Source organism: Choloepus didactylus, chromosome 10 (assembly GCF_015220235.1).
Source record: "Choloepus didactylus isolate mChoDid1 chromosome 10, mChoDid1.pri, whole genome shotgun sequence".
In the NCBI taxonomy this organism is placed as follows: Eukaryota; Metazoa; Chordata; class Mammalia; order Pilosa; family Megalonychidae; genus Choloepus; species Choloepus didactylus.
In genome coordinates, this window is record NC_051316.1 from 11,469,911 (window position 1) to 11,497,327 (window position 27,417).

Consider the following 27,417-nt stretch of genomic DNA (forward strand, 5'->3'; position numbering starts at 1 on the left):
GAATGCACACAGAGTGCTATTCTTGTGCAGTTATATCAGGTTGACTTCACATTGTGTTCATTTCTATACCCAGTTGCTGAAAACCACACAAGGAAGTTAATACATCCCATGTGTGTTATCCGTTGTCTTCTAGGAAAGAAGGGGCGCTGTTTGGTAAAAGGGATGGTCATGTATGACAAAGCCGTGTGGTCTCCTGAGCCTTGCACTACCTGCCTCTGTTGGAATGGGAAAGTGCTATGTGATGAAACCATGTGCCACCCTCAGACGTGCCCTAAAACGCACATACCTGAAGGAGAATGCTGCCCAGTCTGCTCTGACGCTGGTATGGAGATTTAACTGAATCAAAGCAACACATGATTTAGTCTCCATCTCCCACTACCTTAAGTTTTAAGTTATGATAAACTAGTTATCAGGGCACTTAAAATATCGGCACCATGCTGATAGACACAGAAAATATTGGAAAAGTATGGAAATAAAAGATCTTGGCTTTATAGCTCTAGCTTGATCAGATCAAGTATACTTCGATCAGATTATATTCCACATTTGACTGTCTTGAGTAATGTAACATGTATCGGATTTAGAGGTGAAGTGAGAATTTTCTACAGCCAAAAGTCATGTGTTAAGAGCTCTGATTAGTGCTGTCCTGCATTATCTCATTTAATCCAACTCAACATGAGTACAGTTTTTATTCTAACTTTAGACTTGAGGAAGTCATGGTGAACAAATGGGGGAGTGGTTTGCATCCAGTGAGAAGGAGGCTCTAACTCTCCAGTCTTTTCTCAACCATTCAAAGGGAGAACAGGAATTTGAGGGTCATGATTCCTTGGCTAATCCTAAGGTAACGCAGGAAAATGGCCCTACAGCAGTGGTTTTCTCTTGCGGCACTTCTGTGCCCAGGAAGATCGTAGCATGTGATCTGTTGACTTCTCACTGGTCTCTTATCAAATGAGGCTTATACCTGATTGAGCAGAGGACACCTGGGATGAGCCCTGGGTCTTACCTTATCTACATATCCTCCAAGAAAAGCCTAGCCAATGCCTTATTAAATAGACAACAAATATTTGTTAAATAATTGATGATGGGAAGGAACAGAGAAATTTACTATTTTCTACAACCAAGGTAAATTATTCCCATGCACACAGACTATCACAAGGTAAGTGTCTATGAGTTTCCTGCCAGGAAGAACAATTAGAATACTTAGGAACTATATTTTGCTTTATATCACCAATTATTTCACTGAAGTATAATGCTTTTTAAAAAAATATTAGAAAATAAAATTTTTAGTGATTCCTTGGTGTGAAACACAGATTTATAAGGTAAGATTCAGACATTTTCAGACATTTTTCAAGGGAGACGGAATATTCTTAAAATGCTATAGGTATTTTTTGACAATAAAGTTGGATATATAGGAAGGATTTTAAGTGCTCCAATATGATAGCTTTAGTCTTCTTTTATTAATTTTTTCCTATTCTCCTTTGCATGTTCTGCTAGAGATGTGAAAAAATAACTCGCAGACTTTATAATATATACTGAATTGATATGTCAAGTAATTAAAGTAATCACATTTTTAAATTTCTTTTTTTTTGGATAATTTGGATAATTATAGTATTAAATGAAAGTAGGGAGATGATTAAATATGTATATAAATTTTGATGGAAGAAAACCTAGGGATTGAACCCAGTTCTCCCTAGAGCTCTTCATTAGGAGGGTAAGTTTGAACTGTAGTCTTTGTTATGTCTTCCCTACTCTCTGCCAAAAATAATGATAGATAAATATAAGAGTGAACTAACTTTCTACCATTATCCATTCTGCTTCCATCATCATGGAATGACAGAAAGCACTCCTGTCACATAAGTATAAGATAAATCAACACCACTTAAGTCCAAAAAGTCTCTGATAAGTCTTGGGCAGTAAAAATGATTTAAGTAGAGAGTATGGGAGGGACACGGAGGAGAACTTTCGATACTTCTAAATGTTGGGATATACTCATGGACCCATGGAGTAAAAAGAAAGGAAATCAGAAATAATAAATCTCTGAACAAAAGCCAGTTTTACTACCATAAGCAAGAGGTGAGAGATGTTTCACTTTTTTTATGTCTGATTACAGTCTATAATATCTTAAATTATCAATCACCACAACTAACTGAACAGTATCTATTATAAAGGTATCACATCAGATAATAGGATTGCTTACCATTTTGCATCACGTGGCAATATTATTCCCTCTGTAGTTACCAGAGAGCATGATTTTAGTAAAAATAAGTATTAAGTCCCACAGGTAAAAAGAAAATTGTTTTATAATAGATATTACAAAATAGAAATAAAATTACTATTAAAAAATTTTAAGCAAAAATTTCCAGAGGCATTTCACCTTTAAATTGCACACAAATACTTGGAGGGAATAATATTTACTAATCCTGTTTTCATTATGATTTTTCCTCTTACTTGCCTGCTCCCTTCTGCCTGGTCATTAGTCACCTATCCTCTACTCACTGATATAGCATTAAATGATAGAAGTGAATTTTCTGGTGATTCTTCAGAACAAAGAGAATCTATCAATTTACTTCATAACCAACTGCCACCGACTCAGGTGGAAATGGACCCAGTATTAAGAAAAGAAGCACTTCAATCTGAGGAGAATGAAGAAGAAATCGAAGAAGATGAAGATAAGGAGCAAGAGAAAAACACTGCTGGGCCTCTAGATCCGGGAAATTCTCACAGTGAGGAGAGCAGAGAACAGGGAAGGCAGAGCTCTCAAGTGGAGGAGAGGCAGGCACATCAACATTGGGGCCAAGGAAGGGAAGAAGAGGAGGAGGAGGAGGGAGAGGACGAGGAGGAGGAGGGAGAAGATACCCTCAGAGGCGATGTCTTCAGAATGCCCCCTCGAGTCCCAATACCGGCTCCTCCCAGAAACGCACCGACCCTGCCGAGCAGGTGCTCTCTGTCATACAAGACCATAAGTTGCATACATGTGGAGCTCACACAGATCCCACCAATAACGGCACCAGAGATAACGAGTCTGGAGCTTGTTGGTAAGAGATATTGACTTCTGTTTTGTTTTATGCTTTAAAAGTAAATGACATCTAATTGTACTGTGAATGTTACATTTTAATTTCATAATAAAAATTGAACTCAAATAGACTAATTTCACGACCTTCAGACAAACTTTGCAGAAGAGATGAGAGATGTTCATTGCAGAATGGCATAGACAGGTATAAAGCAAATTCCTCCAAATCAAATGATGATTTCCCATTGACTTTTTTTTTTTTAAGTCAGCCTTATTGAAGAAGGATTTACATATAGTAAAATTATTTTAACTGCACGGTTCTATCAGTTTTGACAAATGCATACAGTTGTGTAACCACTGCCACGATGAAGATAAAGAACATGTCCTCACCCCCCAAAATTCCCTCATGTCCCTCCTTCCACCAGCCCCTGGCAACCACTGGTCTGTTTTCTGTTCCTATAGTTCTGCCTTTAACAGAATGCCATATAAGTGGAGTCACACGGCCTATAGCCTTTTCACTTGGCCTTCTTTCCCTCATCACAGTGCTTCGGGATTCCTCCCTGGGGTTGTGTGTATGAGGAGGGCATTCCCTTCCATTGCTGAGTAGTGTCCATTGCATGGGTGGACCACAGAAACCAGGTGAAGAACAGGAGGGTGGTTTCCAGTTTGGGAAGATTATGTATAAAGCTGCTTTAAACGTTGCTGTACAGATGTCTGTGTGGACCTAAGTTTCATTTCTCCAAGGTTGGCATTGCTGAGTCATACAGTAATTGTGTTTATGTCACACACACACACACACACACTTCAGCCATTCCAGCGCCCTGTCGTTCAGACCTTTGGCCCTTGCTTTTACTGGGTCAACTGGAAGGATTCGGAGTGGAGGAACAGCACGATCTGGTGTATGTCTGAGGCTGCCTGGTGGGGAGACTGTCTCTGGGAGGGGCCTGGGCATTTGTCTGGGTGACATGGCCCTTACCACGGGGTGGCCCTGAAGACACAGGTGTCAGAGACTCTGGGGTTTCAAAGCATGTTTCAAGAGGGGGGTGACACCTTGCTGTTGTGTTCACCAGTGACAGATCAGGGACCCCAGAAGCGATCCTGAGATGAGAATTTTGGTGCAAGTGATTTATAAGGACATGATCCCCAAAGAAACTGCTCAGGGAGCAGGGCCCATTCATGTGTTTTCAACTCTAAAATGTAATACCATAGAAATAAATACTCCATAAATACATGCCAACACTTTTGATCAGGAATGACCAGTCTGTGACAGGACACTGCCAGTGTCAGATTTACTAGCAGCCTTGGTGCCCTTTCCTGACATTAGGATTTTCACTCCACCTCCGTTATGATACCTAAGGAATTCCTCTCATACCTAGAGATTCTGCAGCTCCAACACCGCTTCCCTTCTCCTTTGCCTGGCCTGTGAACAGCTAAAGTCTTAAGAAAGATAAATGACCCGTGGTTAGTCACATTATCATAGAATTCTTGGCTTGACAAGATTCTTATGTTGTTTTTTATAGTTTTTATGACTTCTGGTAAGCTTGTTTTCTGTGTTTAAATTCATGTACTGTATTTCACCAAATGTCAAAGCCCAGAATCAGCAAAACTAAAGCATGTAGGAACTTTTGTAGATTGAAAATAGAGCAGAAACAAGGACAAAATTAGAGGTATAGTGTTTGATTTGAAGGGAATCTGAGAAGCTATTTTCCCAAATTTCCTAGTTAGAGAAGGAAACTGATGCTCAGAAGGCAAGTAATTTGCCTGAGATTTCATCAACAAAAATGACATCGTATTTCCACTCCAAGGTCTAAGAATTGTGAATGGGGAAAGATGAAGAACTATAAAATTCAATTTCTATATAATTGTCCAGAAACATATGTTTGTTGTAAAATGCATACTGCTAACAGAATTGTCAAGCAGAACCACATTCTGGCTGCTTTTAACAGCTTCATTCAAAACACGATGTACTAGAAACAAGTCCTCAGAGAGAAAATTTTGACTATGTAACACAACCCAGTTTTAGTTTTCTTATTTTTCTAAATGTGCATTTGTTGAAAACATATATATTCTGTTCTTGTTCTGAGTATTGTTTTCTCCTCCAAGTAAACTTCTTTCTGTCTCCATGCACATAGTTGTATGTACATGCACGTGTGCCTAAAATACACACTGCTGTCTGTCCTAGGGAATGCCATCACTTCCATTCCAGATGGAGCATTTAATGGATTGCCTAATTTGGAAAGGCTTGATCTGAGCAAAAATAACATCACCTCTTCAGGCATAGGCCCAAAAGCCTTCAAGGTAAAACATTATGCTCTGGTTTGTGAGCAACAATACATTTAAACAATGATTTCCTGTATGATATTAATTGACAATGGTTGAGGTGTGGGGGGCGGGGGGAAGGCAGGAAGAGTAAAATGTTTTTAACTGATAGTTTTTTCCTAGGTTGAGAAAAGTTTTTTTAAAAAAATTTTTTTTTTGTTTTAAAGAAGCTTCCTCTTTGATGTCCCTCAAGTGCATTCACGTTTTATCTTGAATATAGTTTGTTGTCCCACATATTTTTAGCTCCATCCTTGGGCATTAATAATGGCATCAGTGACAAAACTAACATTTTGAACTTATGGAGTAGTTTCTTCCAGGTAGCTGAAGACATGTTGAAATATAGTCTCTTAGCACATGAAGTACTTTCTCAGAATAAAGGAGAGCTCATCTGGAAATCTTATTAACAGTTTCAGGCTAGCAAGAGAGTGCTTCCTTACTTTTGTGCAATGGGCAAAATTTGATGAAGGATACTTTGGCAGGAGTGGGTTCTGGAAAAACAAATGAGCTCAGATGAAAGTTAGCATGGGGATAAGTTATAGAAAGAAGAAACAGAGACCATAGGAAACAGCATAGAATAAGCCTGTGGCAGCACACATTTGACTAAAATATTTTTTAAAAAAAAGAAGAGAAGAGAGGATTGAGGAATTTCACAGAAACAAAGGTAGAAGAGAAGAAGGGCTCGTGTATGTAAGCAAATACACATAAATGCATGCTCTTTAAAAAGCTATAAGCAAAACACACTACATCCCACTGGGTCAAACTTCTATTCCATTGGCCAATCTTCTGTCCACTCTATGGTCAAATCATTGGCCTCTTCCATTCTTCTCGTTTTCATCCAGATTCTAGAGTGGCAGATAAGTGAGCTCCAGTACACAAGGTGTTCCGCATTCATGGCACAGATCAGGAGTGTCTGCTACATTCTACCATCTTTCTGATAGAATAATGCCTGGTATTAGGGAGACCTTTTACTTTATCAAGAAGAAGATGTTGCAGGAAATTACCTCCTTGTCTTGTTTTGGGATTCTCTGTCCCATTCCAAAACAGGTGAAATCTGAATATGAGAAACAGATGAATAAACCATACCATGCAGCTTTCACTCCTGGTTTGGCCCAGGAGCACGCAATTACAAATGTGAAACTGCATCTTTTCCCAGACAGTCAAAATTATTTGGGTATCATGTAGAAATAGCTTGTGATATTAGTAGCACTTGCAGTTGAAATATTTCTACAATAATTAGTTCTATTTTATGACACTGTTTCTACTTAGGGGAGATAGGAAACTGAGGTTTACAAATATGTTGAAAGGACTAAAATTGGTATCTTAATTGTCAGCACTGATGACTGATTCAGATTACTTCATGATTTAAGTAATTTTGTGTCAATGTTATTAAGGTGATAACCTAAGATCTAGCAAAATATAACCAACCCAATGGATGGAGTGGCCTTTTCTTGCTTACTGAAGCTGCAATATAAATGTGGGTGAGTGGGATAGAAAAGCATAAAGTGCCATTTGTTGAAAACTCCTGAGAATATGTTAACAGGATCAGTATCATCCGGCCCATTCCACCTGGCAAGGTGAGTATGGGGATTCTAATGTGGCCTGGACACTACGGTCTAAGTGATTCTTCTAACCGACTACTTCAAATGGACCATTAAGTAAGTTCTGAGATGAGATGAAAAAGTAATTTTGAGATTTGCTTTTTAAGTTTTTGAAGAAGTTAATGCGTCTGAATATGGATGGAAACAAACTGATACAGATTCCTTCAGAATTACCATGTACATTAGAAGAACTGAAAATCAATGAGAACAATCTTCAGGGTATTGATGAAGAAAGTTTATCAGGTATTTAACTTTTTTTTTTATTAAGTTTCCTTCTAACCTTTCTCCTATGGTTGTGTGGAAATTTTATTTTATGGTATAGACAAATAAAGAGCCAGTTAGTTTTTTTAGGTCAATTTACCACTTAAGTTGATAAAATTTATTTTTTTCATTAGAGAAATTGTGGGTTTGCAGAACAATCATGCATAAAATACAGGATTTCCATACACTACCTCGCCACCAACACCTTGCATTGATTCAGAACATTTGTTACAGTTGATGATAGCACATTTTAATATTTGTACTATTAACTAAAGTCCATGGTTTCACTTAGGGCTCACTGTACAGTGTAGTTCCATGAACTTTTAAAAATAATTTTTATTCTGTTATCATACGTACAATCTAACATTTCCCCTTTTAATTAAATTCAGATATCTATTTTAGTGCATTCACAATACTGTACCACCAAACACCATACATTACCAAAACATTTCCATCATTCCAAATAGGAACACTGTACATTTTAAGCCATAACTTCCAATTCCCTATCCCTACCCCATCCCCTGGTAACCTATATTCTAGATTTTGACTATGAATTTGCTTATCATAATTGTTTCAAATCAGTGAGATCATACAATAATTTTTTTGGGTCTGGCTTATTTAACTGAACATGATGTCTTCAAGGTTCATCCATGTTGTCACATGTATCAGAACTTTTCCCCTTTTAATGGCTGAATAATATTCCAATGTATATATACCATATCTTATTTATCCATTCATTGGTTAGTAGACACTTGGGTTGCTTCCGTCTTTTGGTAACTGTGACTAATGACACTATAAACATTGGTTTGCAACTATCTGTTCGAGTCTCTGCTTTCAATTCTTTTGGGTATATACCTAGTAGTGGGATTTCCGGGTCATGTGGTAATTTTATACTTAGCTTTCTGAGGAACCACCAAACTGTCATCCACAGCAGCTGCACCTTTTTACATTGCCACCAGCAATGAATGAGTGTTCCCATTTCTCCACACCCTCTCCAATATTTGTTATTTTCCTTTTTTTTTAAAGCAGTCTTTCTAATGGTTGTGAGATGATACCTCATGGTGGTTTTGATTTGCATTTCCCTGATGGCTAATGATGTTTCATGTGCTTTCTGGCCATTTGTATATATCTTCTTTAAAGAGATGTCTGTTCAAATCTTTTGCTCATTTAAAAATTGGGTTGTTTGTCTTTTTGCTAAGTTGAAGGATTTCTTCATATATTCTGAATATTAAACCTTTATTGGATATATGGTTTCTAAATATTGTGATAGTGTGATCAATATATGATAGGGTATATTTTTCTTCAAGTTTATCATGTTTATTTGGTATTCTCTGGGCTTCTTAGATATACATAGTCATATCTTTTGGGAAGTTCTCTGTCATTATTTCTTTGAATATTCCTTGTGGCCCTTTCCTGTTTATTCTCCTTATGGGATTCCCATAATGCATATACTGGTACGCTTGATTGTGTCCCAGAGGTGTCTTAGGCTATTTTCAATTTTTATAATTCTTTTTTCTTTCTGTGTCTCAGCCTGACTCTTCCTCTCCAGGGTATTTGAAGTGAGCAGTCCCAGAAGGTCCGCCTCTTAGTTTTTCACACTCTTTTCATTGCCTCAGCTGCTTTCACCTGAAGGGAAAATTCTGGGAGGAGGGCACACCAGAGAGGACTTTCCCACATCAGTCTTTCCCAGCCAAAACCTGACCAGGGACCCACGAAGGGAGTGCAGACTGGCTCCGAGGTGCCCTAGGGAGGGGTCAGGAAGGGTACCAAGAGCTTCCCTGATGGCTCTCCAAAGCTGAGCGTCCTGGCTTGCCCAGCAAGTGCAGCCCTTTAGCTAACTGTCCCCCACAGCCCAGAGGAAGTACAGTGTCTCTAAGTCTGCACATCACCGCCCCTGTCTGGGATGGGAGGAAAAAATGGCAGCAACTGCTTCTGTCTGGACAAGTTTAAACAACGTCTGCTGCTGCCTTTGTCCGGGGCTCTCAGATCCGGTCCCCTTCAATCCGAATTCACTAATCAAAGCCGTAATCAGTGATGGGCTGGGCCCACTCCTGGCCTTGAGGACTTTTATGTCCCTCTTTGTAACCAGCGAGCTAGTCAGTGTCTGGACCCCACGGTGGCCTGCCATGACAGTGGAGGGTGGGCGCTGGTCATCACCAGGCGGAGTCATTTTCTGTTCTTTACAATATTTCAACAGCCTCTTCCTCCTGCTCTTTCCTGGATGTGTTCTTCAGATCTCCAGAGTTTCAAACAGTTGTTTTGTCAGTTCCTGCTTGTATAATGGTTGTTTTGGTGGAAGGACTGAGTCTTGGAGCTCCCTACTTCACCATCTTCCCACAATCCTTGATAAAACTTATTTTAAGCAGTGATTGATGAAACGTTTTAAAATTTGTTGTAAGCTACCTGTTGTCTTAAAAAGTACCCTAACCACAAATAAAACTTTCAAAGAATTCAGGTTTTCATTATCTACAATACAATAACTGTACTACAAAGCCCTAATATGTTAAGTTACACCAAATATCGTTCAAACTACCCTGTACTTTGCATTTGTGCCTGTATTTATGTTTTTCTTTTATTTCCCTTGGCAGTGACTAACACAGTGCCTTACTCATGAGGCACTTATAAACTCTGTTGATTGTATCTCCTCTGTCACTCTTACACAGTCAACATACTTCACTCACAACTCTCTCTGCCTCCATACTTTCTGTTATTTTAATTTGTCATGTACTGAAAACTAAAACCAAGTCCAGGAAAATTATGTATCAAATGTGAGTAAAATAGCAGGCTGAGACACTAGCCTACATAAAAGTTCATAAACACAGCACATGAACTTTATAGCTGTAACTTGGCTTTGAAATTTTCCTTCCTGAGAGGGCTTGTCCTGGGTTCTTCTGGTACTGCTAAGAAACTGAGATACTGCTATATTCATACCATGTGGCAAGTATGAAAAAAGGTGTGCTTATGTATTGCTATCATGATATCCTGGCTTTTTGACAGAATAAGCTTTAGTGAAGATGCACCCATGTTTGGTATATTTGATACTGTTGGAATTGATTTTTTTTTAATCTTTATTTTTGGGTCACTGAAGTTGTCATATTTTGAATGCTGTATAAAAGAGACATTGTTAACATTTGGTTTTTCTTTTACTTCTAGCTAACTAGATTATATGCTTTAAGACAAAGATTTCTTAACTTTTCTTTTTATCTTCATAATAGCCTGGCATAACTCATGAAGTATAGTGCTCAACACTTTTTGTTTACTGGATTTGAACTATATTTATTATATTAATGTTGATAAATGAAGGCTTTAATGATTCAATTATATCCTATCACTCCCTAAAAACCTCATAGGAGTTAAAGGAACAAAACACTTCTGGTGATTAAGAAAAGAACAAAAATAATGAGAATTGCCAAATTTGAGGAATACACAGTTATGGAAATACTTTCCAGATGGATTTCAGAATGCACATGAAAAACATTAATAAACACAAATTTTGATGGGCTTTGTTGTATGGAAAGGACATTAGAAAACACAATTTCTATCTGCTGGGTAACACGGAAACCAAAGGGAACACTTAATTTAAAACACGTGTACTAATGAGCTGTATGTGAACTTATGTGAAGATCACATTTCTAGCTGTTTTATCAAAATGGTACGATACATCATAAAATATGAACTCCTTATTTTGAAGGTGCGGTCATACATCTCTTGAATGGTTTCTCTAGTGTCTCCTGAAATTCAGCAAACTGCCTCACTGCAGAGGCCTTGGCCCTGCCCTGTAATGGCCAATAAGAAGGCTCTCCACTTTTGTCTCGCCCAGGAAGCTCCCCTGGAACTTCCTGTGTGGGCCTAGGGCACTTCTGTTTGTGCTGGGTTCTTAGTGCTTTAGTGCTGGTCCCTCAGGTACTGGGTTTTAGTCTTGTCTAGTGCTGGCCTTTGGGTGGTGAGTTTGCTCTTAACTGCTGCAGTCGCTGGGGTTTCTCAGCTACTGTAAGTCCAGCCACCAGGAACGGGCAGGTCAGCAGGCAGTGAGGAGGGGGAGCCTGAGCACAGATCCACAGTCAGTGCTAAGAGTCTACTCTCTTTCTGTGGAGAAGCCGTGGGCTTGACCATCTGTAGGCCAGAGCTCTTCTCTTCTCCTCTCTCTGATGGCAATGAACACACATTGTTCTTGTACACTTCTATCAGCATTCGTAAACTTGCTCATGTCATTCCCCCAGCACCCACAAGTGGAAGGACTTCCTCCCAATTTCCTACGAATGAGTCCTTTCAACATCTATGGCAGGTCTGACCTACAACAACGAATGCCATCCAAGTTTCTATTACTTTGTTTCCTACAAATATAATACACAAATAGACTAGAGAATAATTGCAAAGCTATATGTAATATCCTCAATTGGTATCATGTGTTATGTTTCTTTCTCCTGTGAGGTCATGTAATAACCATTAACCTACTTCTTTGATCTATTTTCAGTGAAAACTTTCTTATATTTCAAAGCTTCAACTATGCTCTAGATGATTATGCTGGATTCCCAGGTCTTTTAGTTTTGGAAATGTAAGAGAATATGAAGGAAATATAGCTAGTTATCATAGTTGACTGGCCGGCCTCCTGTTTCCTGTTTCTCAGTCCTTCCATTTATCCTAAATACTGCCACCAGATTAATATTTTTAAAATTTAGCTTTAGTCATGCCATTCCCCCGCTCAAACTTGTACAGAAGACTTCCATGTGTAGTTCTATCCTATCCAACCAACTTTTGCTCCTGCCATTCCCTTCCTAGCACAAACCATCCACTCCAGGCCAGCTTTGGTCTCTTTTCTAACCCCTGAGCACACTCAGGTGGGCTCTAAACCTGCATGTGTCCACCTTGTTGTTTAGCTTGGAATTTCCTCCCCATTTCTATCTGATTTCTATCTGATTTCTATCTAAATCTTTCTATCTCCAGTCCCACAACCATTAATTTTTCTCCAACCACTCCCATCTTCTCCTTGTAATCTTAGCAGTTGTCATCTGCACTCCTGACGGCAATGTCTTTTGCTTTTGCTTCTCTAGTGGAGGAAAGGGGAGGCATGAGCTGCATGTAGGGCAATGCCTGTGACTGAACAAAATACAAAGTTACACCCTGCAAGTCTGACTCAAACGCCTCTGGATACCATCACTGCTGAGCTGTCCATTCTATCTTTAAGCTTTCAATTGATCTGTGTCATACCACTCCTGAGGCCAGTAGAGTTTTTAAAAAAATCTGTTTATATACAAGGCCTTTCTTGGTAGTGCATTCTGAATGCATGGAGAATTTTTACTGTTCTCCTTTCAAAGCTTCTATTTGGCTGCATTCTGTGCCACTAAGTGATTAACTGTAATGGGAATTTACTGCTCTGCTTTTCTGTTCTAACTTGCCTGTTCAGAGGCTGAGGGCTTCCCAACCCTTTGTATGTCCTGGAGAAAGGGATCTCTTGTGGCACTAGACTCTGGACACATCCACTCTTACTCTGCCATTTCCCATCTTCATGTCTTTTCAAATGTTAAGAAGAACTTTCCATAACCTTCCACTTTTTGTCCACCTGAACTCCAAAACCCTGTTCAGCTATCCCTGCCTAGGTGGTGATTTTCCTGACTCTCCTCATCTCCCTCTAAACTTCCACTGACCAAAACAATTAAAAACACCACCACCAGCCTCCCCTCAATCTCACATGTACTTTGACCGTCGTTTCTTTACAGGCCTGCCTCTCCACTGGACCATGCACTGGGGCCCTAGCTGAACTGACGAGCAAATTCAGGACATGCAGTGTACTTGGGAAAAGCTCTATGGGGGTATACAATGATAAAGAAGCTGCAACACTTGCCCTCCAATAAGTGAAAGATTTCATATGACATTTTGAAAGGCTATACACATTGCATGGTTTTTCAATTATCCTAATATTTCAATGTTTTTTTTTTATAGACTTAAATAAGTTGGTCACCTTAGAACTGGAAGGAAACAGCCTCAGTGAAACCAACGTCAATCCTTTAGCTTTCAAACCTCTGAAGAGCCTATCTTACCTGCGTCTGGGAAAAAATAAATTTAGAATTATACCACAGGGTCTTCCTGCTTCTATTGAGGTACCAGTATTTCTTCTAATGTTTTAAACGTTTTATATTTTAAATGCAGTACACTACAATGAAATAATATATTTTGAAGCATATTAAACTCTGGGTGCTGCTATATTGAATTTACTATACTCTGAGCATTGTTTCGTCCTCAAACTACACGAAAATAACAATAAATATAATACTAGTAGAGACCCTTAATAAAGTAAAAAATGGCTGACAGCAGGCTGACAGCTCATGGAGGGAATGGGGAAGAAGAACTGAGACATGGAATAGAAACCATAACTTGCAAAAAGTACCTAGACTCGCAAGACAGTTAAGGTGTAATAAACCAAAACCATGCTGTTCATCACAAACTAAACTCAAATTTTTAAAATACAGTTGCTTCAAACTCATATGTTTTAAGGTAAAACCATAGGCAAAATTATCTAACAGTAACTCTGCATGGACTTGTGTGTTTTAAAGAGAAGGCCACTGACTATTCCAGCAAATTCAGTTTAGAAATTTTGACCCAGTTCCTACCAAAACTGTCCTGTGACTAACTCCAGGCCCCAAGGCCCTATATGTGCTCCTTGATTAACTTAGCCCTTTGGAGGTGCTTCACGGTTCCCTGCGATGCATGGTCTCCACTGCAGGAAGTGATAATAAACCTGACTTTGCTAACTATTGGGGTGTTCCTGGTAGTCTTTGGCTGATGAGTGTCATCACTCATTTTATGCACTAAGAAAACAGAGGCCCAGAGATTCTATAAATATTGGCAGAACTCAATTAGATCTAGGTTTTCTTATCTGAGTTCTGTTTCCTTCAAATCATATGATCATTCAGCTAGAAGTCAGGATGGAGTTTCCCATGCATGTGACCCCAGTGAACTAGAAAAGAGATTTACCTGTCTAGAACTTATGCTACAGCCACAGCTGTCATCCTTCCTCTTCTTCCTACTTCCCAAAATGAAGAGACAGAGTTACGTAACTTTGGAATTTATCAGAATCTTAAAGACCAGTGGTTCCAATACCCTGCTTTACATAATCACCTGGGTTCTTAAGAAATACAGATTCCCTGGCCCTATCCCAGAATGCTGAATCAGATTCTTTGGGGGGTAGAGCCAGACATATTTTTAAAAAACTAAAATTGTAAATAGATATGCATAGACACAGAAAAAACAATATATACAATTTGACTAATACAAAAGAGCATTGTGTCTCTGTCCCACGATTAAACTTCCCATCCCTGGTTTCTCTCTCTGAAGGGATCAACTTTTACTAGCTTGGGAAATTCTACATTCACAAGTACACGTTATACATCTTTCTTAAAAATCACTGCTTCACACCTTCGCCTTCCCCACTTACCTATATATCTGGAAGATTGTCTCAAGTCTATATATAAAATGCCTTCTCATTATTTCAGCTGCAGAGTTTAGAATATATGGGTGGGTGTACATGATTTATTTAACTACTTTCTTACAGAGGTGTATTTAGATTGGAATTTACACATTTAAAAAGCTCCCTACGTGACTCTAATATACAACCAAGTTTGGGAACTTGGAAATTTTCTTTACCCATTTCTAATAAATATCAAAATTAGGGGACAAAGAGTAGAAAATTGTCATAATATGAATAGAAAGTGACATTGAAGATATATACAGTTCTCAGCTCCAAAAAGAGAAACAGGAGAAATTTGAGGTTCAAATCATTTAGTGGAAAACTAAATTTCACTCGAAGGTAGGTAGCTATTGAAAACCTACTAATAGTTGTAGCCAACTTCATCCTGATCTTAAAATTAAATTAATTACAATGTAAGCGAGTCTAAAAAAATGTAAACTAAAAATACACAGCTAGCAAGGACAGTGGGAAGCACACTTGCCTGTGAGCTAGGGGCCTGAGTGAGGGTGAGTTTTTCACATATATCGGCCATGTAGTCTTGGGTAGGTCTCACAATTTCTCCAAGCTTGGATTTATCCAATGGTAACAGAAATAATAGTTTCTACCTACTTTCTAGGTTTCTGAAGCCCAAATGATATACTTTATGTCAAAAAGTGTTGCAAACCAGAAAACATTATACAGTCATTATAGTATGGTATAGCTTGCAATAAATTATAGCTAAAAAACTTAAATGTAATTCATTTAATTTAATAGCCATGAAAAACAGTACATTTTATTTCACTAGTTAGAAAATCTGACATCTTAAAAAAAGTATGAACTTTCTTGAGAAAACAGTTAATGTATCTTTAGATAATAATGAGAAAAATCTATTAAGCTATTAGTCTGTGAAACTGAATATATTTATCAACTAACACAAAAGGAAGAAAAATAATCATTTTTCTCTAAATTATAGGAATTATATCTAGAAAATAACCAAATTGAAGAAATAACCGAAATTTGTTTCAATCACACCAGAATGATAAATGTTATTGTACTACGTCATAATAAAATTGAAGAAAACAGAATTGCTCCTTTAGCCTGGATAAATCAAGGGTAAGTCTGTGCTACAATCTGACTTAGCCTGAGTCTTCCTTTAGCTATTACCAAATAGGATGGAAAAATTGGTAGTGATAAGTGAGGGAGGAGACTGCAATGGCACCTAAGGTTCTGAGAGAGAATTTCTCCTTATTAAACCCTCTCTGTCCATGAAACTTGACTATTTGTGGAGTTTCCACACTGTTAATGATCTGAGCTGGGGCTTTCACCACAGTGGTGAAATGCTGCTTGGGCACATGTCTGCCTCACAGGGTTGTCATGAAGCCTGAAGGAGACTTTCTTGGACATGGTAAGTGAGCTGCTGCCTCCTCACCATTCTCATCACTCGGTGGAAGAACCAAGCTTCAAAGCCCAGGCCTTTCCTTCTGGACCACACTGTCTCCACTTCTCCAAACTATTTGTTTACCTCAAGTCTTACAAAATAGATTCAAGAATGTGTGGTCTGTTAGTGGGGGCAAGAACCAGAATCCATCTTTCTGGAGAGGAATCAACAGGGTCAGGCTGTGGAGCCAGGAGCCTCAGGACAGGGAAAGGACAAGCAATGCAGAGAAGCTCTGGCAGTGTATCTGTCCTCTTCCCCTTATAAGAGAAGATCTGGAGCTATATATTGTGTTCACGTGAGTGATGTATCTGAGTAGAATGACCTGGGACACTTGTTCTTCAGAAGTGGGACAGAGAGAGTTGGCAAGAGGCCAAAAGGGTTCAGCCAGGATGTGGCAGTGGATGTGGCAGTGGATGGAGGAAAGTGTCCTTCATTAGGTGCAAAGAGAGGGTGGGAAAAGGGCCTTAGGACACTCAGGTGAGGCTCCTGAAATGGCAATGTGGTTCACCACGTTTCTCAGAACTTCAGGCTGATTAGCAATGTTTTCTAGACACCCCTCCCCTGGTTTCACCCCTGTCCTAGGTATGCCAGGTCATCAAATCAGGTGCTGAACAAAAAGGCGAAAGAAACCTCTTTGTTGGAACCAGAGACAATTTTAGGGATAGGAAGTTTGATGTCACGTGGGACCCCTGGGTTTCATTTCTGATTCAACAGTTTGTTTGACCTTTGAGATATTTCTGGAACCTCTTTGGGTCTCCCCATTACCTCCAGGGATATAAGAGTTTTTCTCTCCTAAGCTTTGTTACGCCTCTCTAATGGATCTCAGAGAAGCTGGAAAGGTAGTATGGTTTGTTGCTAAGCACATGTCAGGGTGTCCCAAGCTGGTTACACATCCTAGCTTGTATGTAGAATCAGTACTTTGAACCAACTGCTGTAAGAAAATGGACTAGAGTGAAGATTGGCCTTGTCAAAACTTAAGAATTCATGGTCAAGATCCCAATGTTTCCTACCCTGTTTACTTTTTTCTTTGCTGCAGAAATCTGGAATCGATTGACCTCTCCTACAACAAGCTCTATCATGTCCCCTCCTATCTTCCCAAGTCTCTGCTGCACCTAGTGCTCGTCGGGAACCAAATTGAGCGGATACCTGGCTATGTGTTTGGTCACATGGAGCCGGGTCTGGAATACTTGTACCTGTCATTTAATAAACTCACCAATGATGGAGTGGACCCAGTCTCATTCTATGGGGCATACCATTCTCTGAGAGAATTGTTTCTGGATCACAATGACTTAAAATCTATACCATCTGGCATACAAGAAATGAAGGCGCTCCATTTTCTGAGGTTGAACAACAACAAGATACGGTAAATGTTGGCTTTTTTCAAGTATAAATCTAAACTGTTTGCAGCTGACAAAATATATGATTAAAAGACCATGACATGATGTCTGGAATTTACTTTTTTTAAATACTCAGGCAAGGGGAAAAAAGCAATAAAAGGTTAGATTAAACAAGATTGGCAAAATGTTGATAATTATTGATGCTGTAAAGCAGATACATGAGGAGTGTTATGGTTTTTGTTACTTTTGTATATGTTTGCAAATTTCCATAGTCAAACTTTTAAAATAATAAGCCTTATTATATAAACTTAGAACCTTAGAGACAGGTTCAAATGAGGCTTTAATGTAATAAAAGGATTCTGGTGCCCCTCTCACTCACATATATAATTTTAAAAATACTAATCTGTAAAACACAAAACCCAAATGTACGTTAAACTTAAAATTGCTTCTACCTGGATTCTTCTGAATGCAGAATTCCAAATAAATTTCTTGAGACTCAACTTTCATCATTTTTGGGAATGCAGTGTTCTTTGTGAGTTCAGCCCACTATTTAGTCATCCACACCGGCCTGGATATGCCTGTCTTAAGAATTCAGCTGGAAAGCTTTGTTTTTGCAGTCTTGATCCCTGGCATGAGGGAGACAGGAACCCTGAGCTCTTGTTCTGTCACTGAGGATTATGCCCCTCACTCCTGCTCCTCCTATGAAATTCCAAACATACTTAAACTTGGAAGGAAGGAAGGAAGGAAGGGAAGGAGGAAGAAAGGAAGGGAAGGAGAAAGGGGGCTGGAGGAGGAGGAGAAGGAGCAAGAAGGGAGGGGAAGAGAGGAAAAGGCCAGTCTACTCTATTTTTATCTGTAGGTTCTACAGACTGCATACATTTCTTTTAATATACTTATGAGTACAAAAAATTATATTGTGACAGAAAATTTAGATGTCTCATGGAATGTTAAAGATATGATGAAGTAATAGCACAGCACCCATTCTAAATACAGCCATTTTAAAGGCTTAAAGGTTATAGAACTAATCACTTGACTTACCCTGATGCTCCAATCTGTGAAAGACAGTGGCAGCAAAATGCAACTCTATCTAATGCTAAAAAACTAGAGGTAGGGACAATTTGTTTTCTATTAAAGTTCACTGACCTCAGGAAAATAAATTATTTAGTGATGATTTATTTGTTGGGATTTATCACAGAGAACTAAGCAACTACTAAATAAAGAGAATGTAAATTCTTATTCAGTAATCACTTCAACATACTTTACTACCATATTATAGTCAGTAAAAGGTTCAATAGAGGGGAGATAATTAAAAAGAGAATGAGGGCCTTTCAATTCTTGACAAGGAATAGTGCTACTTCTCCCCATTCCTCTAGCTAAGTACAGCTAAAACTCCAGGACATTATATATGAAGCAAACGTAAGCAGACTCTGTAAAGTGGAGAGAAGGCAAGGTAGCTAGGGAGCTTGGCATCAAGGAATGGAGATTTCCTTGGGTTTTCTTTTGTCTCATATACCCCAGACTGGGTGGCAACTTGGAATTGCCAATGGGAGCAGCAAGGAGAGCCCCAAGTAAAGCCTCCTCTCTTTATTCAAAGAACCAGGAAATAAGAAACCTAAAAGGAAACCTTTTAGACAATAATCGCCCTTCTCAGCCAAACACCGTGGCCCCACCCACAAATGTCAGCACAGGTCTAGTGGGTAGCCCAGGCCTCCACCCTCGCCTGGACGTAACGTGGCACAGACCCCTGCCCTGCTGGGTTTCAGAGAAGACCAGGTGGAGCTGGACTTTCACCAGCACCCGGGGTCAGTGGAGGCCACATGGGAGCAAAAATGAGGTGCACCCCTCCTCCCAGCCAGGACTAGGGGGAAGCTGACCTCCCACCTCTGCCTAAAAGTAACAAGGCACCCCCCTGCCAAGATGACAATGCAGGGCAAAAGGGAACCTGGACCTCTACTCCCACCTGCAGTAGCAAAGTGGGACCCCTCTTATCCCACCAGCAGGGTGTCTCAGAAGGCCTGCTAAAAGAGATTTAAATAACAGCTAGAGTCTTATAATACCCAAACGCTAGGATACAATTGAAAATCACTCATCATGCTTAGAACTAGGAAAATCTTAACTCAAATAAGCAAAGACAGTCAATGGACACCAAGAATAAGAGGACACAGATTGGAATTATCTGACAAGGATTATGAAGCAGCAATCATAAAAATGCTTTGATAAACAATTATGAAGACACATTTTAAAATGGAAAGTCTCAGCAAAGAAATAGAAGATACAAAGAAAACAAAATGGAAATTTTGGAACTGAAAAACATAATAACTGAAAAAAACGTCAATGGATGGGATCAACAGCAGAATGGAGAGGACGGAGGAAAGAATCCATGACCTTGAAAATAGAACAACAGACATTATTCAATCTGAATAACAAATAGAAAACAGAATCCCAGGGACAGTGGGACTACAATACAAGAGCTAACAGTCATGTCATTAGAGTCCGGAAAGGAGTGGAGAAAGAGGGAGGGGCTGAAAGAGTACTTAAAGAAGTAATGGCTGAAAATTTCTCAACTTTGGCAAAAAACATAACCCTACAGAACAAAGTGAGCAAATGTCAAACAAGATAAACCCAAAAAATACGTGCTAAGACACATCATAATGAAACCTCTGAAAACTAAAGACAAAGAAAAAATCTTGAAAACAGCAAGAAACAATGAAAACAGAAATGACAGTAGAAATCATGGAAAGCCAGAGGAAGAGGCACAAAGCCTTTCAAGTGCCAAAAGAAAAGAACTGTAAACCCTGAGTTCTACATCCTGTAAGACTATCCTTCAGGAAAGAGGGCCATCCTCCAGATGAAGGAAAACTAAGAGCACATGTCATCAGGAGACACACCCCAAAAGAATGGCCAAAGGAAATGATCAAAGGCACCTTGAAACATCAGGAAGAAAGAACAATGGAAAGGGCCAGAGTATGAGTACAGAAGATAGACTTTCCTTCTCCTTTTGAGTTATGTAAATTATGTTTGAGGGTCAAAACTTATGCATAAAATTGTCTGATGTGAATATCAATGTATGCAGGGGAAATATACATGACGATTATATTATAAACAGGGAGGGTAAAGAGCTTAAAGGGAGAGAGGTTTCTGCAGTTCACTCATACTTGTTAAACATTGACAGCAGATCTTTGCAGTGATGGAACAGTTCTGCATTTTGATTGTGGTGGTGGTTCATGAATCTACAAGTGTGATAAAATGGCACAGAAATATACACGCACAATGAATCCATGTCAATTTCTTTGTTTGTACTCTAGTTACATAAACTGCAATCTTTAGGAAAGCTGGGTGAAGGATACAAGAGACTTCTGTGTACTGTCTTTACAACTTCCTGTAAGTCTATAATGATATCAAAATAAAAAGTTTAAGAAACAAGGGAAATAGTCTAGAAGCTGAATAGGATTACCAGAATCTTTAAGTGGATGGATTTAATTTGTGACCCAGTGGTTCAATAATTTAGGTGGGTAATAAAGTTATCATAACAAATATGAAAAATTTTCAAAAATATTTTCTTGCCAACACAATATTGACAACAGTATTTTCACCCATAAAAATTACTTTAAATGGAAACTCTAAAACAAGTGCCTGAAACACATAAATGTCTTTCTCAGAAAAAAAATAAAACTGAGATTTTGGTTTCTATCCTGGTGGTGCTCAGGTTTGTGATAGAGTGATTGGTGGAAGAAAAATACAGATGAAGCAATCTAAAATAGAAGTAAATCTAAGGGCTGGATGGAAGCAAGCCCTTCCACATGTTAAACATTAAAACCACTGAGGCCCAAACAAAAACAGATCGATTTTAGAAACTGCAAGAATGCAGTCAAGGGATCTCCAGGCACATGAAAGAAAATCTTAAGATTGTGGGAAAGAACACTTTTGAAAAACAGCATGAGATTCCAAAGTAGGGAAGTCACCATAAAAGAAACTCAAGTACTAAAATAATCTTGGCATCTCGAATATGAACCTGTTTACATACCTTCATCTCCAAAAGTTTTTAAATCAGTCTATGGGTGAACTTCTTTTCTATTCGGCAATAAAGGGGGCTAAAACTATTCCCTTAATACCAAATGCTGTTAGAATACATCTATGCCATGAAATCTGAGATATTTATATTTCAGTCTTTTCTTGTTTTAAGAAAATTTTTAAAAATTGGTATTTTAGAGCAAACTCTAGATATTATGTTATTTTATCCCTACACACTTCAATATGCATCTTTAAAAATGATGGCATTTTCTTATATAACCATAATGCCATTTTTATAACTTAGAAAATTAGCATTAATCCCCAGTATCACCTAAATACTCTCCATTATTCAAATTTCCCCAACTGTCTTGGTTTTGTTTGAATCAGGATCCAAATACGGGCTGCATGCTACATTTTGTTATCTCTCTTTTAATCTAGACCAATACCTACCCCCAATTTTTTTTTTGACTTACTTAAAAAACCACATTTTGCTTCCTTCTGGTGTCATATGACTTATTCCTCTATCACCTTTCCTTTAAAGTGGAAATTAACTCTAACAGCTTTTAAGATTGTTTCAACAGTTTTTGAAACTGTTGAATAATTCATAAGTTGTGCTATATGCTTCATATTTCATTGCATCAGGAGGCGTATGATGTTTATGTATTCTATTTTTAGTGGTTCTAAAATTTATCAGTGGTGTCAGCCTGGTATCTCCCATTATAGTTTTGCATCAATGATTTCAGTCACCAATGATTGTTGCTTGAATCTGTTATTTCATTAGGGGTAACAAAATGATGAATTTCTATTTTTTGTCATTCCTTCCACATGTATGAGCTGGAATTCCTTTGTAAGGATTTCCCCCTTATCGACAAGGGCCATTCTGTTACTCTGAACAGCAAGGAAAATGCTCAGTTAAAAGGAGACTTTTAACTGCCCATAAGAATAAGAAGTTGGTGACTAAGTTTTTTTTTTAATGCAATTTTACTGAGATATGCTCACACAGCATATAATCCATCCAAAGTACACAAAAGCATACAAACAGTGGCTCACAGTATCATCATATAGTTGTGCATTCATTGCCACAATTTTAGAACAATTTCATTGCTCCAAAAACTGCCTAAGTCTTTTTGCTCTGTTGTTTTACTTTCGGTTTTCTTTTTCCCACTGGAGAATCAATAAGAACCTATGGATTTTATATATTCAGTACGTTTCAATCAATAGTAATCATTATTCCTTTTGATGCTTAAATTGTCACATCTGGCTAACGGAAGCCCTTCGGCTGGCTCCTATGTCCTTTGACATGTCTCCATTAATCGTGGACAGCTTACTTGCTTTCTGACACAAAAACATGCTTGAGAATCACTTTTTATATTTCCTCCTGAAGACCTGAAATCAGTCTCCCTCCAAATAGCTCCATTTTATTGAGGAATAGAATCAAGAGACTACAATCCGGGCACCAAGTGTGCCTGCTCATTTCGATGTGTGGTTACTGCTTCTAGGCCTTTTCAGTAAACTGTCAGGAAATACGTATTTTGACAAGAAAATATCTGTGTTCATACTGATATTTCCAATTCAAATCTAACATTATAGGTTATTTACATAATTCTTTTGTTTTAAACTTGTTTCTCTTACACTGAAAAATATAGCTTCCTGTGCCGGTTTGATTGTATTATGTCCCCAAAACACCATTATCTTTGATGTTATCTTGTGTGGGCAGACGTATCAGTGTTGATTAGATTGTAATTCTTTGAGTGTTTCTGTGGAGATGCACCCCACCCGACTGTGGGTGATGACTCTGATTGGATAATATCCATGGAGGTGTTACCCAACCCATTCAGGGTGGGTCTAAATTAAATCACTGGAGCCATATAAATGAGCTGACAAACAGAAGGAACTCAGTGCAGCTGTGAGTGACATTTTGCAGTGCAGCTGAGAGTGACATTTTGAAGAGGAGCTACAGCCAAGAGGGACACTTTGAAGAATGCACAGAAGCTAAGAGAGTAGCTGCAGATGAGAGACAGCTGGAAGATGGCTATTGAAAGCAGACTCTTACTCCAGAGAAGCTAAGAGAGGACAAACGCCCCAGAGCAAAAGAGAGTGACATTTTTGAGGAACTGCAGCCTACAGAGGAACATCCTGGGAGAAAGCCATTTTGAAACCAGAGCTTGGAGCAGATGCCAGCCACGTGCCTTCCCAGCTAACAGAGGTTTTCTGGACACCACTGGCCATCCTCCAGTGAAAGTACCTGATTGTTGATGCATTACCTTGGACACTTTATGGCCTTAAGACTGTAACTGCGTAACAAAATAAACCCCCTCTATACAAGTCAATCCATTTCTGGTGTTTTGCATTAAGGCAGCATTAGCAAACTAGAACACTTCCCAACAATATTAACTTTCATTAACTTTGTCCAGATGTCATTTGGTATTTTTCTACTTTAACTTTGGGTACAGTCCTAGAAGTGGGACTGCTGGGAGAAAAGGGTAAAACACACGTGTAGGTTTTCTAGGTATTGCCAAATTCCTCTCCATAAGATAGGGGTTGTACCATTTGTTTCCTATAGCCTCAACATGAAAGTTGTTATCGATAACCTTTTGGATTTTTTTTTCAAATCTGTTAAATGAGAAGTGGTAAGTGCCAGTATGGTTTTAATTTGCATTGCTCTTATGAATGAAATTGAGCATCTTTTCATGTTTATAGGCCATTTTCATTTTTGTTGTGTTAAATGGTTACCACATTTTTGCTCTTTTCCTGTTTTCTCCTAGATTTTTAGGAGATCTTTGAATATTAACCTTTTAGGTGTGATATGTTACAAATACTTCCTCCTAGTCTGTCTTTTCACTTTGCATATTTATGTCTTTTTTAAACCTGCAGTCAATTTGTTATTATTTTCCCTTTTTGGTTATGGTTTTTCAGTAGCAAATAGGAAGATTTTCCATTTTTTTTTATTCTAGTAGTTTCTATGGTCTCATTTTTCACATTTAGATCTCTGACACACATGGACTTTATTCTGGTGTATGGTATGAGAAAAGGGTCCAATTTTATTTGAAGTACAAAAGGATTCTTTAACAGATGTAATATTTCACTAATAAATTATGAAAGCAGATTACTATTTGGACAATTTGTGACTTAAATCTATATTTTTCCCTAGGAATATTTTTCCGGAACAAATTTGCAATGCTGAAGAAACTGGCGATTCAAATCTGGAACATCTTCATCTTGAAAACAATTATATTAAAACAAGAGAAATATCATCCTATGCATTTTCATGCATAAGATCATATTCAAACATCATTCTTAAACCACAAAATATCAAGTAATTCAACGTTTTCCTTTGTCATTTACAAAATGTACTCATATTTGCTGTAGTAGTATTCGTCATTAATAAGAGATAGATAATTCCCATGTTGTACTCAATATCACTATGATAGTCAACTTGACTTGCCAATCTACAGATGATCAACCAAAAATATATCTAGAAGATGTAGACATCTAGGAGTTTCCCACCACTAGAAAGAAGCCGAGTAGTTGCAAATTTTTTTCTCATGAGAACAGGATGTTATGCACTGCCAAACTAGACTGGGAGAATCTGAAAAAGAGTAAACACATCCTTTTCAAGAGACCCGAATGAATACTGCTATTAGCTAAGAATTCCCAAGTCCCATTAAAAATTACGTATGTTATGGTTCACAACTAAGAAGTATATTGGCAAGAAAAATAATTATTACAATTTATGAATTAGTGTTGTTTATTATCCTGTTAAAATAGTAATTAATAATTTCTGTAACACCCTATGTTAAATTACTGATATGAATACACTTAACTTTAGTTCCTTCTAGTAATTACATGTGTGAAATTAAAACATTATAGTAATACTAATTTCCTAATTTCCATTATTAAATTGTACTATGGTTATTTAAGTTGTTAACATTGGAGGAAACTGGGAGAAGGGTCTATGTGGATGCTATATTATTTTTGAAACTTTTCTGTAATTCTAAAATTATTTTTTTAAAAGTTAAAAAGCTCTAGTTTCATTATTCTTTACTCAAGATCAAAAGATTTTATGAAAAGTGGTGGAGTTTGCCTAAATTACAAGTTGATTATCCTTGGCTACTACCTTGTAAATGTAAACCTACTACATGAATTTTCGAAAATTTTTGCTGCATTGATCATTGTCACCACTCATCTCTTTGCCCTAATTTGCTGAAGTGTATTAATTTTTTTCACTTCAATTTATTATAAAGCGATTATTACTTACTATGTACTAGTGCCTACCAAAACTATATATTAAAATTTCCATTACATAATGATCTTTTATCTATGTATTGCTAAAAATTTACAAAAGACAAATATAGAAACTATGTTAACTTCTTGTGCTACTGTCAGTTTTGTGTCTTGAAAAAATACTAGACTAAGAACTTGAGTTCCAGTCTTGGCCTCCTATGTCTGTCAGCTACACCTTGGGAAGGTTATTCTAATTTTTCAAACTTCAGTTATTTAATCTTTTAATGGTTTATCAACACCCTAGGGACCTTTAGGCTCTACTTCACAGGGTTGTTATGAGAATCAGAGAAGAATGTAAAGCATTTTGAGAAGTTTGGTATGCAGGGTGAGTGTAGTTATTATTACCCACATTTCATATAAAATTGACAGGAACCAACATATTCAAACAAAATTGGAAACTTTCAAGGTGTGAGAGTTTGATTTATTCCATTTGAGCTAATGCTATTTCTAAGTCCATCTTCCAAAGTCCCTCTCTTAATATCTAGGAATCTGAGATCACAACATGAACAAGAAGAACAATATTATCAACACTGTCAGAAAAAAGGGTCACAGGCTTAAGGCAGGTGGCTAAGAACAGAAATAGAATCTTATGGAACAAAAAGCTGAGGCTGAGAATCAGTTTAGGACTGCAGGAGCATTAACTAAATTGCTGAAGTTGAAGGCAAGAGGCAGGTAAAAACAAAAGATAAGGTTACCCAATCATTTAACAAGAATCCCTGTGCAGTGCTTCTTGCTGTGCGAATATAAATGTGTTCACATAAATGGCTTAAGGCAATCTAAGCAGGAAACCAAAACAGTGTCAAAGGGGACTCAAACTGAGTAAGCTGAGTCAACAAAATTAGCATCTCGGGACAACACAGGCACTGAACCATTCCTTCCTTTATTTATTATCCTAACTTATTCCGCTACATTCCAGATGCTGTTCTAGAGCCATTCAGTGATGAATCCCAAGGTCTCTGGCTGCTTATAGTCTGGTGGGGGAAACAACTGTAATCAAATCAGCAACCAAATAAATAGGCAAACGCTAAGAAGTCAATAAAACAGGGTGGTAATGCAATTAATCATGGCAAGGGTTCTCACCTCCTCTGTCCAGAACCTGGGACTCAACACAAAGCCTAAGTTCCAGTGAAGATGAGGCCATTCCCAACAGTCTTGCAACAGGGGTGCACTGGAGACCCTACCACACTAAACTTGTGCCCATGGTAGCAAAATCTCTAAGAAAGCTGAACATAAGACTGACTGAAATTTTCCTCTTATGTTTGAAGGTGCATTTATTTCAACTGATTTTACAGTTGGAAAAAAGAAAATAGGTCTAGCATTGAACTTGTACAGCCTTGAAATTTCATCGTATTCTAGATGGGAAGTTTCAATTCCACAAAAAAAAAAAAGGATTTGTGATAAATGTCCTTATAGTAAATGTTCTTCATGGTATAATGTTTTAACAAACAGATGTTTCATTTGGCTTCAGAAAAATGATATAATTACTAATATGTATGTACAGTAAGAAAGTCCTGGCCTAGCCATTATCTGAAAATATTAACAGTGTGTCACCTTTGCACATACATACAAGGAAAGCTAACTACATCTTTAATTTTCAGGTTTGGCTTATTATAGATAAGAATATTTCAAATCAGAAGTTGATCCCAGTAAATAAAGCATTAAAGATAACATCAGGAATCAGAAGACACTGGTGCCCCTCTGTCTCCAATGATTAACTG

At 38.0% G+C, this 27,417-nt stretch overlaps 2 protein-coding genes across 3 annotated transcripts in view; one reads left to right on the plus strand and one right to left on the minus strand.

Moving 5' to 3' along the window:
- Positions 1–25,782, plus strand: part of ECM2 (extracellular matrix protein 2) — a 39,847-nt gene extending 14,065 nt beyond the window's left edge. Inside the window, exons 3-10 of one of the 2 annotated variants that reach the window (XM_037796948.1) lie at positions 134–322; positions 2,475–3,032; positions 5,190–5,305; positions 7,032–7,167; positions 13,126–13,283; positions 15,603–15,742; positions 17,104–17,430; positions 24,567–25,782. In XM_037796948.1, the coding sequence (XP_037652876.1) occupies positions 134–322; positions 2,475–3,032; positions 5,190–5,305; positions 7,032–7,167; positions 13,126–13,283; positions 15,603–15,742; positions 17,104–17,430; positions 24,567–24,735 (1,793 nt within the window). In that variant the 3' untranslated portion in view covers positions 24,736–25,782. The remainder of the gene's footprint in view (positions 1–133; positions 323–2,474; positions 3,033–5,189; positions 5,306–7,031; positions 7,168–13,125; positions 13,284–15,602; positions 15,743–17,103; positions 17,431–24,566) is intronic. The other variant, XM_037796949.1, reaches the window with a different exon arrangement.
- LOC119504636 (centromere protein P) overlaps positions 1–27,417 on the minus strand; it is a 304,258-nt gene that overhangs the window by 89,218 nt on the left and 187,623 nt on the right. The gene's annotated exons all lie outside the window — the stretch shown is intronic.